Source organism: Hetaerina americana, unplaced genomic scaffold (assembly GCF_022747635.1).
Source record: "Hetaerina americana unplaced genomic scaffold, ioHetAmer1.1.p SCAF_3, whole genome shotgun sequence".
NCBI lineage: Eukaryota > Metazoa > Arthropoda > Insecta > Odonata > Calopterygidae > Hetaerina > Hetaerina americana.
In genome coordinates, this window is record NW_027286874.1 from 86,291,204 (window position 1) to 86,311,025 (window position 19,822).

General features: G+C 42.0%; 1 protein-coding gene across 1 annotated transcript in view; it reads right to left on the reverse strand.

The window, feature by feature from the left end:
- Positions 1 to 19,822, reverse strand: part of cv-c (crossveinless c) — a 345,201-nt gene that overhangs the window by 239,030 nt on the left and 86,349 nt on the right. Inside the window, exon 3 of the mRNA XM_071587904.1 lies at positions 5,172 to 5,339. Within this exon, the coding sequence (XP_071444005.1) occupies positions 5,172 to 5,237 (66 nt within the window). The 5' untranslated portion in view covers positions 5,238 to 5,339. The remainder of the gene's footprint in view (positions 1 to 5,171; positions 5,340 to 19,822) is intronic.

Genomic DNA, 19,822 nt, shown 5'->3' on the forward strand with positions numbered 1-19,822 from the left:
ACGAATAACTGTCACACTCGTTCCATTTTTTTAATATAAATTACTCTATTTACTAGCACATCATATTTTTTATGACGGCATCGTCCTAACAGTATTGATTCTCTTTCGACCGTACCTAGAGCTCATTACTAAAACTAAGCCGCATTGTTTAATGCATCTATGTCTTATAAATGTCTATCTATCTGTTAGGACGTGTAGAAAACTGAGAGAGGGAGGTTAGTCGACGGAGGACGAAGAGCTGAACATGGTCGGATGAATGATTCCTGGAAAAGCGGAGGGAGGGAGAGGGAAAGAGACGGGGCATGACGGAATTCTGGGCGGGACAGGGGACGACGGGTGGGCGCGCGAGCCCGTCGGAATATACACCGCGCGGCACTTTTGTCCGCGGAATGCCAAGTAAAAGAGCGGCGTCGGACAGAGGAAGACAGCCGAGCGGCTTCAGTGTCTTCCACTTCGTTCTACAGGGTCGAAGGTCTGCCACCCCTCTCCCCTCCTACCGTCACACTTTCGTTTCATTTCTTCAACCAAAAAGTGGGTGTTCTCGACGTTTCTCCCAAAAGCTACCGACCTATATCGTTAGCACCAGTCTACCAGTCTGTGTGAATTTTCGATAGATCCTGTAATTAAACACTTCTAGGTATCTAAGCTCCGCCCGACACGACACTAATTAAATATCCCAAAACCTTGCAATAAATCATTTCCCAACGCCACATTCTTCCTACCTCCCTCCACTCGGACCGTAATGCCCATTATTTTCCGGCCTCCACCTCGCTTACCCGACTTTCTGCCCTCTTATCACAGTCTCCAACAGCCAATTGCCACGTAATACGTGTATGAATGACCTGCGTCCGTTTTTCCACCCATAAAAACCTATCGGTAAAAACATTTCCTGTGACGACCTACAACCAATATCAAAACGACGGATACCTACTGAAATTTAATGCGCTTTGCTAGAAACATCAAAAAGTTGTTTGTTAATTAAATGCTGGTGGTTCAAAGCTGTTACTTTAAAAATGGTAACAACGCAAGTTCCCTTTAAGCTAAAGGAAATGAGGTGGCACCATTACTCACTTCGATTACACTGCAAATGTCGCTCATATCACCGCAGTCGGTCATATTATAATATTTTTTTTCTTTCTTTTGACATCGTTTGAGCACGCGATGGTCTAAGCTTAGTTCCACCTGCTGTCAAATCTGAAAGGAACATCCTTTTTAATTGAGAATTCCAGTATGCATACCACCTTTCTTCACTTTTTCGGACAGTTTTACCGGTTTTTTGTTTAGTATTAGAAAAAGTAAATTTCCGACCTATTCCTGACGGATACGCAACCCTATAAATGGGGTTGCATCTGCGCTCCGGCCTCACGGGGAGGGAGTGAGGCGAGACGGTTCCTCCCCCTTCCCATGATAAAGAGAGAGAGAGAGAGTTTAATGGATGCTAAGTGAAGGGCACGGACGAGTTCCAGGAGGCGAGGCGCCATTGTCGTGGTGGATATCGTTTACGGCCGCATTATTAGTCCGACTGGAGTGGCTCACCCAGTGCCCCTTTACCCTTTCTTTAACATCTGCATCCAGAGTTCTTAATGATAAATAACGCACCGTATATGTGGCATTCCATGTCGATGAGACGCGCGACCAGGTGAAACATTCGGAGCCAAAGCATTATAGCTTAGGGAAGATGATGACACCTTGTATTAGCAGTAATGGAAAAAGAAACCTCTGTGGAATTTAGGATATGGAGATGACTATTATGCGGAATGGATTATACACCTTGAATAGAAAATCAGAATAGGACGGTGTGCGTGTGAATTAATGAAATTCTGGCTGTATAAGGAAGGTGCGATATAAATGGGACATTATGATGAACATCTGCGAGAAGGTAATCACCACAAAGACGCTTACAAAGAATTATAAAAAACTCACATCTCCTACTCTGAATCCAGATAAATTTATTAGAATTTGTATCAAGGATATTGCAGCGAAATAAACAATAATTACGGTATATTTTCAATATTCGGAATTACCATTATAAATGTTTCGAACAAAAAGCGGTATCATTCTCCATTTCGCAGCCAAAGGCAAGCATTTGTATTTACGCGCACACAAAGTTTTTCTTTGTGAGAAGTGCACAGATATCTGCCTTTTCTTTTATTCGGGGATATTTGGTTATCATTTAATTCATGCCTAAAATAAATATTTCTGCAGTTAACAGAAGCTCGGTATATTCTAGCCCCACATCTTACAATGAGCATTCAAATTTTTATCTCGAGTTTAATTAGAAAACACCTACCCTGTTACTAAAAAAATATAAAAATATTTTACATTGATCCTATAGTTTTTCGGTCACCAGGGATACTTTTGTTGTATCCATTGTATTGTATTGTATGTATGTGGCATCCATACATAGGGGATTCCTTAAGAGCTAGGATAGGAACATTTTCTTCTTTAATAGAATATTATACCATGTGAACAATAAATTATTACATTAGATCACAAACGCTTATGACACCACTCTGAGAGGTAACAAAAAAAACAAAAAAAATTAACGCTGCCGAAGAGACGTGACGAACTACCTCCAAAAGAATAATGCTTTCCCAGGACCGATGAGGGTGCCAGATGAGAACATCAATGCAACAAGACATTGATTTACGATAGATTTAGATTACGGTAATCATCTTTAAGAGTTAAGAGACATACTTTCTCGCTTTTGAAAACCTTTTCGAGAGAGGATAAAGTCAAACGACACCCGCAATGCGGCCTTCGTCTGCAAGGAATTCCTCCGCCCTACCGCTGCCCTCCTTGGCGACAAGCCTTCTGCGCAGTAAAACGGAAGCGGAGGAGCGAAAGCGAGCTGTGCCCAACCAAACCCTACGGTGTCGAGGTGAACAGTCGGGCCTATTGAAACGGTCTCGAATCGTGAGGGAGCAGATCCGGGGGAGATGACAGGTCAAGGGGGAGAGGGGAGGAAATGGGAAAAGGGGGGAAGATGGTGGGAAATGGTGTAAAGAGATCGCAACGCCCGGGAGGAAGGATAGGGCGGGACTCTGGTTGCGGGGTGGACCGGGAAGGGTCGGTCGTGATGGAGACGCAATCCACGGTTTGACGGATCGTAAGAGAGGGGAGGGAATTCTGGGCAAAGGTGGGGGCGGGGGTTTTTGGAGAAATAAGCACGAAAGGGGGTGGAGGGAGAGGTGGGAGGGAGGCATGGAATGGCGAGGGACTTGGACGACGGCGACAGAGAGAGAGGGAGGAAAAATAACGAGGAAAGAGATACGTTTGAACTCCGCCGCCGTCCACTTGGATCGCTATTATTTCGGAACGCGGTCGATCACCGGCAGAGAGGCCGACTATCGGGATTCCCTCTCTCTCTCGTTCCCTCGTCCCTTCTCCATCCTTCTCCCGACGTCTCCCTCTCTCTCTCTCTCTCTTTCATCCCACTGCTGGGTCCAAAGAAGCCGCTGCGGGTTACCATGACGACGGATTGATAGTGCATTCCCATACAGTTCCTCCACCTATCCTTTACCAATACTCCACCAGCCGATTCGGTCGGTGAACGCTTTCTATTTCCTTCGGCAGAGGACGAGATTGCGCCCGACCGAGAAATAGATTGCGATGCCATTTAGACAAGACTCAGCGGATATCCCAGGTATGCGATCGCAGTTTCGCTCTTTGCACGCGGGTAACCGAAGCATCAGCTCCCTCAGCGAACGGGTCGAAGCGCGGGAGTCACGAGAGGTGGGAATTCGAGGAGATCTAGCTAATGGGGCTATCTTGGCCCTCGTTGAGTGCTGCCGACACAGGAGGCCTGGCTTAAAATATCCTTCGCGAACATTTCGTAAGGTTTGAAGTGGAGGTGAAGATTCGTATGGCTACGTATAAGAGGAGAGAGTTCTGAAGACGTGACGTCAATGAAGATAACGATAAAATAATTTAATACAAGCCCCTTAAAACATGTAGAATATTTAATTAATCCGGAGATTTTTTTGGGAAAAGAAGTTATGCTATCAGAACGGAATACAATAGAAAAAGTCCAGAGATTGAGAGGTCCTCCCCTGGTAATACTGCATAATTTATGCATTTGCCCTTTACAAAATCTAATTTGAACTCATACACTATTTTTTATGATAAAAGTAAATTTGCAATGATGCAATAATTGTGATTATCATATCAATCCCATATTGTGATAATTTTCAACAATTTTAGGGAACTCGGGAGGTAAGTTCTCACAACAATCCATGCCAACTAACCTATCACCTAAGGATATACTATATAAGAAAACGTTTGAAATTTTCCCCTGTTGATGTTTTATATTTATATGAGACTTGAAAATGATTAAATGTGCCGAAAGCAATCAAAATAATTGAAAGCGGTATAATGCATCGAAATTATGTAAATTGGCAAATATGTATTTACCATTGCAGAATAATGGCACAATATCAGACCTGATACCACATCATGAAATATTTTAGTTTCACAAAATAGATAACGCAAGAAAGCCCATTAGTGTTTTGGGTGTTCAAGCAATCTAGTATGTTCCCATATCTTTAGAAGCCGAGAAAGGCAAACATTCACATAAATGAAGCGTTGCCGCCAAAACCTTGACGTACCTAAGTGTTGAGATTTTAGCATGCGTAAATCGCATTGATACGCTAAAATATTTTTTCGGAGAATTTATTATGAAATCGAAACGCTTAAAAAAAACATCGTAAAAATTTTTGGTTCGTCGAAGAACACAAGCCCGCGCAGGCTTTTTTTTAAACACGTAGATTTCCAACAAGGCACTCATAAATGATGTTTTTAATCTTTTCTGTTCCCTCCTTAAGTTAGCACAAGCATTAGTAGACATGACGAGTCGAATGCTAAAAAAAGTAATCGATGGTCACGTAATACACATTTCCGTTCAGAACTTTGACTGACTTTTGATCATAAAGTCTATGATCGACACACCTTTCGCAATAGACCACCACTAAAGGGAAAAAAATGAAAATACTTGCCTGGCAAACACAGTAATGCCATGATGAAAGGAGTGTGTTGTGTTGACACGAGATAAACGTACACAACAAGTTCTGCACATTTCCACCGTGCATTATTCCTTATTTTTCATACAATTTTAAATCAAAATTTGCAACAAAAACGGTCCTTTCCCAATAATAAACCTATTGCGTACTTACGTTCATTTTTTCCAGATACATTTCCAGTTCCCTATAGGGATCTGGACCGGATATGATGGCAGCCATATTTGTTGAGTTTAGCGTGATGTCACCGACCGGAAACAGGCATTTTTGCTTCTATTTCTTCTGATTGCTCGTTTTCCGCTCTCTTGCCTCAACATCGACCAACTGCAAAAGAAATAGAAACCGTGGAATTAGTTCAAGTAAAAAATTCGCTTATTTGCTGAGTATGAATACTCTAAGCTATAGGAATATATGTTATATACTATATTTCGCGATGTTTTTTCTGTTTATTACTCTTGAGAATGCATATGACCGAGCACCCCGCGCCATATAAGGAGCAAGATTCCACCTTAATATAAAAATTCCCTCTAGCGCTGTTCCCCTTCCCGCGAAATGAAGCAGAGATACAACCGAAGATACCAGCAAATGAAGGCATGCGATTATGAGGAGGTTTAATAGGTGAACTAAATATAACAGGAAAATGAGCACGAAGTTATTCTTCACGACAGCTCGAACATAAAGTAAAACGTGAACATTCAAGTCCTGTTATCCGAGATAAAAACGATGGTATTCCAAACTGTTAAATAAAATAAAAGTTAAATAAAACTATCAGATATTCATAAAAACAGCGCTCAGAGGTAATACCCTTGGGCATTGCTTGAGATTCACGTCAGATCTGTTGAAGTTATAACCTACAATTCTCTTTGACCATACGGCGGGAAGGAAAGTATCGCATATCTTCGACCATATTTGCAGTAGCTTTTATACACTTCATATTTATCAACCAGCCGAGCAAACAAAATAATAAAGAGAAAACTGGAATTATAAAAAAAGAGGCAATACCAAAAAAAGCACTACCTTGACCCAAGGGTGGGAATTCCACTGGTCGATGTTAGCACGAGGCCAATTCGTGCATATGTGGACGACTCGATTTGGCGGCTCGAAATAATTATGCCATAAATATTTTTTTAAATGTAATCAACTAATGCTTCCGTTTTCCCTTTATTGCGAAACTAGTGCATACAAGGACCGTGAAGGTCATTTAGAGCCCTGAAATAATTTTTTTCAAATATTTTATGTTTTATTAATGGCATGGCCATTTGTAGATTCGAATTTCACGGTCAATGACGAGTGGGGAAAAAATTATGGCTCACCGCTACTTCAAACGAAATAGAATTGACTCCCAAGGGAAAATAAGAAATTAACGGAAAGAACACCTGAAATGTTTTGTTCAACACGCGGATCACGTCGCCGTCGTATGTTTTTACAGTTATGATATGTTTGTGATACTTTGGATGCGACTCTTATCCTTCCCACGCCATTACAAAACTCCCATCAAAGGCATGAGGCGGATGGATTTATTGAATCCATCGATGTGTCCTTTTTTTCTAGGACGATAAAAATCAATCATTTTCGACTCAAATATGGGAAGGAATCGTTTCGGACAAGACAATTTTTTTTCCATGCAATCCCCCTCCGCGTCCCGCGCGGATATGTGCATTTTCCCAAACGGGGTACGCCTTCGGGGGAAAGGGTAGATTGTGAGGGAAAGGGGTGGGGAGGAAAGAGAGAAATGAAATACCTACTTTCGGCGATTTGAAATTCGAAGAGGACGAGGAATCCGGGAAAGACAAGACTCCGTACGGACCGACAAGAGGAATAATTACCGCTCCGCAAAAGGAGCGGGGATCGAGCCTCGTCGTGTGGTCCCCTAGACGATGCGAATGCTCTTTCTCTTGTGAAGACGAGGAAAAAACAGACGGACACACGTCCCGATGAGCGCAACACCGACGGTCCCGAGGAGGACCGTCCCCCCTCCCCATCACTCCCGCCGGGGGATTCACGAACTTTGATCACGTACCCATCCCCAACGGGAGAGCTCGCCGTCACGCTCAAATGACTTTTCGTCCTCGGCCCTCCTTCCAAACTCCCCTCCCTCCTCCAAACCCCCCCTACCCCCTATCTCTCTCGGTGCGTCGAGGAACCCTCATTTTCCTCCGCGGGACAGACGCCAGGTGGCAGCAAGGGCGCAGAGGAGGAGGACAAGTGACTGAAACTCATGGTGGCAGGGGTGTGTGTGCGTTTTGAGACGCACCAGCACTGCTTTAAGTCATTTCTTTCTTTTTTTATCATCATCATTATTATTTCAAGTGTCCCGCACTCCCTCGGTCTCCCGGGAAACCAACAACATCTCCCTCCCTCCTTCCCCGTCCCCTAATCTTCCCCACATCGTAACCAATTGTCATTCCGCACCAATTCAATGCTCGCTTCCCCGAGAGCCGCACGAATGCGCGCTCGCACGCACAAGAGCGATCGCATGCATGCACGCACGCACGCTTCCATGCCCCCCCACAATGCACCGCTTCCGTCGACCACATTCCACCACCCCCCGCGCCGTCCCCCACCACATCCTCCAAAACTACCCTCCTCACCTCCCCAGCTTCCCATCTTCTCTCATCCCCCACCTTCATGCCCTTCTTTCCCCACTAACCTAGCCCCTTTCTCTCCTCCCGCCATACACAAATAATACGCTCGGTGCAATCTAATCGCAATTTCTTACAGGCAAAAAAACATTCCCCCTTCAATTTCAATTTCTGATGCAACCGTACATTTCTAATTGGTACAATATTTTGGTTTTCTTAAAACAAAGATCCGAATCATAATACTATATATCACATGAAAAACCCTTTCACTTGAAATTGAAAAAATCTTCACCGCCAATCCTTGACTTCCGTGACTGTCGTTATTTCGAGTATTTTTTCGTCTTTAAGTTTCATTTCTTAGGTCACATCAAAATAATATCTTAGCTAATTTGATCCTAAGGCAAGGCCGAGTAATTCGTTTCAAATGTCATTTTGCGCCACTTATGGTGGTAATTCACAATCAGGAAGGAGAGTTGAATCAGGAGCACCATCTGTATGAATGTGAACTCAACTTAAAAAAACGCAAAACACCGTTAAGTTTTCTCTCCTTTTGTGAGGCAGGCGGTGAGCAAATTACGACACTCCGGAGGTTTTTCAACAAACCCTCAAGTAATAGCGGAGCATCGGCCATACATCAAATAACAGTAAAGTGTCATTTCGTAAACTCTTTCACTGCAATTTCATTCCGCAATGACACTACCACTACAACGCGTTGTTTCCTTTTATCTTAGAAAAAATTCTACGTTGTTAAGTTCCTTACCTCAAGCAAATGACAAGATACGTCCTCGTAAATTACAGAATCATTCCAAAATGCGTAAGGCATGAAACGGAGTAGGAACAAATGAATGCGAAAATGAATTCAAGAGCTAAATCTTGATTCACTATTTTTCAATCAGTTAATATTTTTCGTTAATTTCATCTTGTCAGTAAACGGTATGCATACCTTACACCCATTTTCAAAAGTGTTTTAAATCTCTTAAATAGTCGGAAATTTAATACCTGTAAATATTTCCAAAACATCGTTTGCGAGGTACACAAGTTCAGTAATATTAATGTTTAAAATGAAGACTCGGTTTGTACAAAGTTCAAGGTGCAGCCGACATATCATTCTAGGTTCCATGTAGTTCATTATTTCCACGCCTTTTAATATGTTCTGTGGTCCAGTTTTCTGGTAATTTAGAACCTAAATTAAGACAACCATGGCCTACTTCGCTTAAAAACTAATTAAAATTATTTAATAAGACTACATCCGTTTCAATACTGGTTAGCTTACATCAACCATTTCTTGATTTCAAAAGAGTCGCAATTCAACCCAGTTTAAGCTTTTCGTCCTATCTGTGTGGGAAAACATCGAATGAGTTCAATAACCCTGTAATGGTAAGATAATAAGTATGACATATAAACTAAATGAATCAACCATATCCTTTAGAGAACTGATGGGCACCTGAATAACCTAAATATATTCACCACACGCCAACTACTCCGTCTCGGCCCAACCCTTCACCTCTATTCTAGTACTTGAAGCACCTACTTTACTTCTCGCCCGAATACCACTCGAACCGGAGGAACGACAAGAGCACCATTCAAATAACAGAACAGGGGAAGAGTGAAAGAAGTCCAGTCAGTTCACCGAGCACGCATCGGCATCCCGTAGTCACCGATACCTTCTCCTCCCTGCACAAGAACCAACAGCCCCAGTCATCCATTTATCCTTTGCCTCCGCGTCTGGGGGAGGGAGGGTGGCCGGGGGGGGAGGTACAATGGAGGGGATATGAGCTGACGCTCAGGGGTCCCCCACGCTGGCAGGAATAATGCGCTGCGAGAGAGGAAGGGAGGGAGGGAGAGAGTGAGAGGCAGTATCGCAATCGTCAATCGAGAGTCGAGAGGTCGTTGAAAATATAATAAAGAGGCCCAGCCCTAATGGCCGTGCTTCGAAAGATATCGCAGTAATTTCTAGTTGCGTCTGCGGCATGAACTCCGCAATGAAATATGTAACCACCTTGGCTATCGTGCACGTCGTAAGCGCATCATTTTTTCGATGATTTTGACGACATATCAACTGTATGTCGTCATTTTTCATATCAATCAGATCGAAATCCATCATTTTAATGAAATTATACACCGAAGGTCGAATTTGTCGTCGATATGGTGATATTTCGATATGATCAATACATATATATGACGGTATGGACGATGTAGACTTATTTAACCAAACTGTGGATGTTAGTTGACGTACCCGACAATATCACCATGTCTCGTCACCTTCAAGTTATGTTACATCACGGTCGGAAAAGGAATATAGCGTAGCCTCAGGTTCAACGACTGTTATCAGCCTAGCAACACCGCCTCCCGTAAGAGAAGGAAACTAACTTATGCTTAAATATGTAAGAAAACTTCGCAAAATAGCACCGGCGGATGAATTTAAAGAAAAAAATCTTAGCGTTGTTTCTTTTCCACGCCCCCTTTTTCAATAAATCGCGTGCAAGAAAACTGATTATTGAATAGCACTACCACAAGCTACGAAGTCACGCATTCGGCACGTCAAAGTGACAATGCAAAATACATGAATAGGAATTAAGATTTATGGATGAAGAAAAAATAATTCCTAATGGTACGGCCGACGCGTCGAAGAAGTCTCTGGCATGAACTTCGACGGAGAATACCAATTTAGAATCTCAAACAAATAAAATCAAACCGCTACGTATTCACTCATGATCTAAGGACCTTATTTCTTTTCAGATTCCCGATATTCACCTCGCTTGAAGAGACTCAAGAGCAATTGAGGATCATATGTGGAATAGGTCTTCTGTCCTTGACGGGAGCGAATTAATTTTTCATACACATGCGTGAAAACGGCGTGGGCGAAATCGCTTGTCCCAGCTCAAGAAAAGAGGTGATCAAGGGACAAAACCCTAAGCTAAGCTCAGGATCGGGAAGAGGAAGACCTTGAAAGCTTCTCCTAGGCCTTGAGTTCATCTAAATATACATGCGTCTCCTGAAAGTCATCCATGAGTATGGTTACGAGGAGCAAATGCAAAGTGAAGGAGAATGGGAAAGAGTTTTTGGGCGATCCAATAAGGGAAAAATAAAATGATGAACACACTGTAAAGCATCAATTCAACGTGGAAAATTTCAACACTGGCTGCCAACATTGAAGACACAAATCTTATAGGGGATCATCGAATGACATGTTAACAAAATGTCACGTTTACCCAGAGTGCATCAATCATATACTCATCCACATACACTTAAATAATCCTGTTGATTACAGTTAAGTAAACTACAATAATAATATATAGAATAAATAAAACAAGTGAATCTAAAATCCAAATGCAAACGACAACATTCGCTACAAAAAAATATAGCTCGCGAATTTTGCGATACTCAATTCCTTTACATGCACGAAGAATAGACATCGGACGGTGATGAATCAAAGAATTCAACTTCTGGGTGGGCAATGAGAAACTTTATTCAAATCATTAAGCGACGAATTTATTGGGAATAATGCTGTCTGATTAGCGGTTGGTCGAAAAAATAAACAATTATCAGTCGCAAACGACCTTTTTGGATTTGGAATAAATGCGATCCTGACAACCCCACGTGAGAGGAATTTGAAGATAAATAAACAGAAGTGTCAAGAAAACACAGAAGACCTAGGGAATGCCCTAGAGAAAGAGATGAGATAGAGACGCGAAAAGAGCGCCCGTACCGCGTGCGCCAGATGAACGGACTGAATGTAAGTTAGGAGGAGGACAGCAGCGTCGAATAAGTCAGCACCATCAAAGACTGAGAGATGGGCGGTTTGTCTCTGTCCACATTCCTTGATTAGTTCCGTCGAGAGTTCCCTTTTGAGGAAAATGGGCAGAAATGATGCATATTTTCCTCCTTAAGGTTCGGGTGCAAAAAGGGAAACATAAAAAAAAAAGTTTCCTCTTAACTCCCACACCGTTCAAAATAATGGCGGTGCTGAAAATTTCGAATAATTATGATAAAGCGTGAAATTCAGGTCAAAAGAATAATGACAACGCACGAAATTCGAACGGAAGAGAGACATCATTTAAAGATGAACCCAATTGGGGGATGGGGACACAAAAAATAAAAACACGCGACACGAATTGTGGATTTTAATCTCTTAACCTACATCTTCCGCTCTCTAAAACATCCTCATTCTTTTTACTTCACTCCGTAAAAAAAAGGACTAGTGCGCCAGCTGGTGGCTCCGACGTTGCACAACTCACGGTGCGATTTGACAATTTACCCGCAGCTGGTCAAGTGCCAATATCAGCTTATGCCGGCTGCATTTCAGCTAAAAACATTTTTTTAAATTCCAATGTAGGAGAGCATTTTTTAAAATGCATATTTTGTAACATAAATGTGGCCTGTACGTTGCTTCTCATGAAATAATTCTGGACTCAATACGGACTACTCCCACCAAATAACCTTCGTGAATATTCTATCAACCTGCAACACACCACCTAGATACCTCTCAAATAATCAAACAAGCATCTTCAAGCATCTCTTACGAAATAGTCAAATTTAAATAAAAGCGACTAAAAATATTTCAAACAATCATTGGATTGTTTGACTATCCATCTGGAAACTCCGACAAACAGCATCATAACAAATCCTCGAACTCATAAATGACTTGCAATTAGTTTATGAAACATATGTTTAAATCTTCCCGGCTGAAAAAGAAAATTAAAAGCTTGTTTCCTGCGACATTCTTATTACCTTGTACTAAATTGACTTTCCAAACGAACATTTACTTTAACGTAATGACTTAATTATGGGTGAACAGACTTCATTACGAGCGACCGAACAACCTGTCGCGCATTAGGAAATGCAACAAAGGGAACGTATACATGCGTCAGCAACCATAGATTTTGTCGTAACAACACCGTTGGCATCGTTAACAAAAAAAAACTAAAAACAATCTTGTTGTGAAGAAGACGCAACCAATTAGTCGAGGAAAACTAGACAGTTTCCAACGGTTTTACGAAAGGGCACGTGACGGAGAATGAGCCATCCAATGCACAACACGACAGACCCCGAAGGCAGCCGGCCCTTTTACGCATTGGAAAGGTAACGAGATTTTCAATCACCACAAACCGCTCGACGGAAGGACAATGTAAAGGCGGCATACAAGACGACCGCACGAGTTCGAAATATGTACTGGCGGACTCGGGAGATTTCCAAAGCCTTGCCTTTTTCCTAATATGGTTTTTTTATGGATGACGAACTATTCAGGTGGGGACGTTAATGGACAAGGCAAAGGAGCCGCCGCCGAGGGTGAGGAAGGAGGAAGTCGGGGCGTGGAGAAAGGGGGGAGAAGGAAGAAGAGGAAAGGGTGGGGCTCGTGAGAACAGGCGGAGGATGAGAGGGGGGCAGAGATGGAGAGGAGGCCATCCTTCTGCGCCCATTAACACTGGAAAACGGTTCGGCCGACGTGAAAGATCCTCCTTCATCCTTCCGGAGCCCTTTCCCCCCGTTTAGCACCCGTCCTTGCACGCGCGACGGACGCTACTTAAAAACGTACGTCCGAGGGAGCCGACGGAGTGTTCACTTGACTCTGGAAATGGTGGACAGCTCGCTAATAGCATCGCATCGCTACTGGGGAGGTTGCTACAGAAATTCACCGAGAGTCAATGAGAAGAGATGTGAGCGATGCGTAACGCTGTCAGTATAGCCATCGCCGATTGGCAGGCGCATTGGGTATTGAAGTAACGGCACAGTGAGTGATGAAACGATAGCATTATTTGAGCTCACTGCTTACTCGTGCATTGTGCTGGTGAGAAAAATCGTCGGCAACTGAGCAAATTGTGAATGTATACGGCCAACATGAACATCGTTCATTACGTGTACCCTGTATCGGGAAACGTATTGATAACATTGCTTTCCCTAACTCTCATCTAGTCCATTGAAATGAGAACTTTATATTATTTTCTGCCCCTTAAGTAGACTCTTAAAGTTAACAGAATGATTTATTGCACGGATGGAAGGTATAAACTTCGTCGTTTTTCTATGTTATTTTACCGATTAAAGAGATAAAAAATGCACAAAAATATTCAGCACGGTTAAACAGCTTTACTTTTCCGCTATCAATAATTTCAGTATTTTCATTTCACCAGGTTATCACCAAATATTTTATCACTAAATGGTCTCCGTAAAATTTTTACCATTTGAATATTACCAAATTTTCACATCATTCTACACTTAGTCTTTCTGATGGAAAGTGTGCTGAAAATAAAACAGAAATATCAAAGAAGAGCAACACAATATTATGTAGTACTGGAAAATCATTTTCCAACATATATTTTCACGGGCAAGAAATATTTTAAGCAGTCTTTTTTGAACAGTGTCTGTCTGAGGGTGTTAATGGTGTGAAGTCGTCAAATTCGATAAGGGTCATAAACGTCCGTCTTTCGTCAGAAGAGAAAGGGACGTGATTCAACCATCAGAGGTGAACCCAATCAAAACTCGGACAAAATGTGCTAGGGGACGGAAAACAATGACAACCTGAAAACTCCTATATGTATACGTGGACTTCGGTCGGCGATCGATGGACGGATGGCATTCCCTTGGAAGTAATAAACCAAGTTTCATGGTTTTCCTACGATAAACGAACCTGACGACGATATTCCATCGGCTCTACTACGCAGCGCGAGGGGAAAAAGATAACTGATATTTAGCTCTCAGAACTATATATTTATGGAAATTGTCGAAGAATTTGTAGGGTTTAAACTGTCAACACTCTTCATAAAAAATATACAAAGTTATTAAAGGGAGGTAAATATAAGGAACGTCGGATGGAATGCAGAAAGAAAGCATGCGTCTACATCTCAAATCACACTTTACACCGCCGGTTGCAGTAAGGGCGAACGGGGCATCAGCCATGCATGAGCAAATATTAGTTCATGCATACGTTTCAATATACATACGCACATACTCAGATATATGCCAATACACAGCATGAAATAATTCACTGAATCATTGAATGTTTGCTTTTGAGTAAATATATTAGGGTACTTGGGTTGGATATTGTTATGAATGCTTATCGTGCGGAGTACGTGGAATTTATAAATAGTCTATTTAAATTTAAGATGACAAGTATATACTCATATCTAAGTGATAAAATAGGATATCAAGTGTCGTGTTATCCTTGGCATGGAATTTTAGAGGTGGTTCGTCCCTATATCCCTCAAAAATGTATCTTGATCCGAATACAGTCATTACAAGACATATACTTATATTGGTACAAGAAGATTCCAATGGACCCGGAAGATTTGGGTTGTTATTTTTACCTCGCATTTACTTTCGCACTAAGACAACAGCGCATGATCCTTGCGTGTGTATTCTTTTGTCAGAGGAAAGACCGACAGAAAAAAAACGCAACGATTTCTGTGTCGGCGCAAAATTCGACTCGTCTGGAATTTTCCGGCATAGTTGCCACCCTCGCAACAGACCCTCTCCAGACCCTGTTCACGACCCGCTTGCATTAAAACTTCTTGTTTTTCACTAGTTTGGATGCGAATTAATATTTACAGAACAAATCACATGCAAGACGAAAGGATGGGACCAGCATCTGAAAACTACGTGAATCACAGAACCCCGTTGAGCAAGGGTGAAATTTAATTCGGGGGAGGGGGGCACTTGAAACGGAAGCAGAAAAAGGAGAGGGGGGGAACAGAGAAGCGATGGGCCGACAGTACTCAAACAAACGTCCCACTGAGTTGGATTGCTGCCCCACTTTCGGGGAGAATCGTAAAATACAAATCATCCCCACGGGCGGCGGTGGTCGGCTGCGTTAAGATTCCATTTCCTCCGGAGCCTCCATTTCCTCTCGAGGCACTCGAATTTTATTGTTCCGGACCTTTTGTCTTCCATCCACCTCGGGAAATCGAGTAAAAAGGGTGCTTCGATTCAACTCTAGCCAGGGACCCTAGCGAAGGGATGGGAAGGAATCCAGAGAGTAATGAGGCCGTGGAGTGGGAAGGTTAGGGGTTGGAGTGTGTGAGCTCACGTCGAAATTTAGGGTTGTTACAGGTCGAGAGTAGCCCGAAACAGTTTTATGCCCTCGCCCGTCCCACAAATTTCCTTCGATATCTCTTCGTGTTCATTCTAACGCTTCGAGCATTTACAAATTTGAGATTTGGTATCGATCGAGGAAATAGTTGCCGGGCTCTTGAGTGCACATAACGCGCGCGAGATGAGAACACTTCAAGTTAGACGGAAGACTGAAAAGCATTCACAAATTTATCTATCATGTTTTACCATCCTAGATCATCTGTATTCCGACGTAAGGCACTCTAGGGCTATTGACTGTCAGGAAGCTGAAGTGCAGACGCCCGGAATGACTGTGTGAAATGGAAATCTGTTAACACTAGATTTCTCCACCTCTGACGTTAAGTGGAGCATTAAAAACTATGGGAATTATGGAACTATTGTTTTCCCTAAATAATAATTGCCAAAATATCGGTCACTGCTTCATTCATTGCTTAAGTATTGGTGGTGAAATTCCATTCGCCAAGAAATTCAGTGCAAATTCCTTACTTAAAAATTCAAAACTAATTTTTTTCGGTGAGAGGAGCGAAGCACGTGGTTCAAACGCACTTGATCATTGAATTTCGAAGTTATTTCGTAATATAAACGAGGAAAAATTTCAATGCAAATGACAGTTTTCACCAGTAAACCATGAGAAACTATGGGATTGCGATAAATGACCTCAATATAAAATTTTGAAATTCTATTCTGACGTGTTTACAGAGATCCGGAACTGAAAGAGGGCGCAGTAATCAAGAGACGATTGTACTAGTAACGATATCAAATATTATTCAATTAGATAATATTTTTAGACTCACTAGAAGTAAGATACGAGAATTCTGGTAAAATAGTTGGCACCATATGCTTAGAAATAGGGGTAATGCATACGGGGATTAATTTAAACATGGGTGACTGCTGGATAGAATTGTTCTTGAGTATGACCCGTAAAGTAAGCATTAGCCCAATATTGGATGCAAAAACCCCTAGGTTCATGGGACTGGCTCTACATGTAACAATATCATATTCACATCACTTCCTATGAAAATAATTTACTGGAGAGAGGAAACGATTGGATTTTGTATGAAAACACAGACACAACTGATAGAATAATAATAGAGGTATTCGATACCGACACTCGAATTTTGAAGGTAGCTAACTCAATGATGTTGCATCATTTTTCCTAATATTATATATATATATATATATATTACTTATGACGTATATATATATATATATATATACGTCATAAAGGATGGGAACAGTGTGTTTCGTGGCACGCATAGCCAAAGGGAGTCGAGCCACGTTGACTAAATACACATTCAAACACGTAAATCCGCCATGGTTCAAGTCCCGGTCAAGGAAATATACACATGTGATCTGCTCAATTCCACCTTCCCCACTTCTCCTGTGCTCGTCCTTTATAACTGTTCCTATCCCTTTTCTTTCTATCTATTTCCATGTGAAGAATATGGCGGGTTTTGCGTGTTTGAATATATCTAAATAAATGGATAAATATATATATATATATATATATATATATATATATATATATATATATATATATATATATATATATATATATATGCCCTGGCAGAGCACTGACACTAACATACTTACGATATACATGATGTTTTTCTTTGTGGCCCGCGGTGCTTCCTTTTTATTCTAATAAAGGACTCAACGTTTATATTCACAATAATTTTCCTTCGAAAATTATTCCTTTTTAACCTTTCCATTGCATTCGAGACGGGACCACAACAAAACGATTCTTGCATGTAGATGTACGAACGCCTACTTAGGAATACCAAAGGTTAGAGTCATAATTAATCACTGCTGTGGACGAAACGATAGGTGAATGAGGCCAACTTATCTCCTTTGAAGGACGTCAAAATAATACGAAGAACACAGGGAACACGCGGGGCTTATCATACAAAGCACTATTAATAACCTTCAACTGCCCTGCACGTAGCAGAGATCGTCCGGGTGCGAGAGAGAGCTCCAGGGTCTCGTTCATGTCCAACATCATTCGACGTCCGCCGTCAGTCACTCATAACAAAGGAATAACAAAAATAATCGAACCGAAGTGAGACGTTCGGGAAACGTCGGAATGGAAACGGGATGAACACGATGTGGTACTCCACGAACACCCGACACGTCCAGTTCAGTTATGACGCGGATTCGAAGGTCTGAGAGTGGGGACCGCGATAAATCACACGCCAGATATTCCGCAAAGGTGGGGTGGAACGCCTCTCCCATCCCGCCCCCTTCCACACGCACCGTGGGGAGTTGAGGGCGACACCACCAAAGGGCGGGTGCGGAGAGGGCGTGGAGAGGCAGCGGGGGTGGGAAGGGAGAAAATGACTGGAAGGGAGGAACGGTAACATAGCTCTCGGGTGAGTGGAAAAAGAGAAAGCGATGGGGAAGGGGAAAGAGAGGGTAAATGTGTGTCTGGGAAGATGGAATGGATGGGATGAGGAACCGTGAGGTGCGATGAGTCCTTGACAGGTTGACGGACGGTCCAGACGCGAGATAAAAAAACGGGATTGATTACGTTAACTCGGAACAAGTCCAGTACTCAGGAGTAACCCCCACCTCCTCACTTTCGCGCGGCTAGAGCTGCGCAACGCGAAAATACACATATCCACACCATATCGATATTTTTGGCACACAGATCAAGTCCATATTTATTATTATAAAGAACCGATTTATCAAGTGTTTAATTATAGCCGATATAGCAATAGGGACGCTATTGGTGATATGAATCGTGTGTAATATTTGCTTGATTTTCTGAAGATGACGAAATACGATGAAAACGACCGTAGGAGACGATAGACACTCTATACTTACCTGTAGGTAGATAATCGTTTCTTCGGGTGAGAAAGTAGTCGATTTAGACGTCTTTATATCCCATCGTTAAACACAATGATCTGCATACATCTTTCATACCTCCGATTTCTCCCAACAATTCTCTCTTCCCCCCTACCGTGCCTTGCAATTCCTCTTTTATTTTCCATTCTGTCCTCTTCACCTTTTCCATCCTTCTCCATATCTACACTTCAAAAGTCTCCAATCTACGCTCATCACCTTGATTCAATGTTCATTTTTCCACGCCGTAAAAGAACACGCTCTATATCAAAATTTTAACGAGTCTTTTCGTAACATTCTCACTCAAAGTCCCTGCCATCAATTCTCTCATCCACGTCAAAACTTTTTGCCCAGCCAAATTCTTCTAAAGCCCCAATTAAATTGACCATTTTCGTCCAAAATACTTCCTGTTCCACCTGCTCCAGTTTCTTAAACTCCTATTTTAATATTAACTAAGCTTACCACTTTCTCGAAAACTGCATAACCTTTCCATTGCTTATTATCATTATCATTTCCTACCTATCGCATTGCCTTCCCAATGTGCTCAGCAATGCTTGCAACCCCCTTGGTTGAGTGACAAACTATAACTTGATAATCAGCAAACCTAATATGCTACTAATGATAAATAATAACGGATGCATAATCGAAATCGTTTGGTGTGCGAACACTCTCTGTTACAAGTGGGCGACATAAATGGTATGACGATCGCGCAGTTGTCTAGCATCTGATTCTATGGTTTCACGACGGGTTGTTCTGTGTCCATTCTCTTCCTGCACCTTGGCCTTTTCGTTACCTGCTCACCCACTACGGATACATAGAGGCCTTTATTTGAGCGAAATTAAGACCTAGTGGTCCCTTCTTCCATTTAACCCATCGTCGTATACATATTATATTAGCCATAAAATGTATAATTACATGCATACACATACTTTAAATACATATAGAGAGACAGACACATTATGCATTGATGTACACATTAAAAAATATATAAATAAATTCATATATATATATATATATATATATATAATATAAAAATGTATACATCCATATATGCAGTGACTGAGTGAACCAACGGCGACCATTACCTCCTACGGATATGCGTAATCTCATACGGGAGTATTATCGCGGTCGCCCTCCCTCCACGTCCCAACCGCCGGATTTGACAGAATGAGTCAGGAGAGCGCGACCACGAGTCACCATCGGCAGTTAGCTAATTCGACGTGCCCGGTTCGTAGCAATCCAGACATTCTTTCCTCTTGCGACTATCTAGCAATAAATGACATCACGATATTTTTTGGGACTGCTGACCCTTCACGCTCA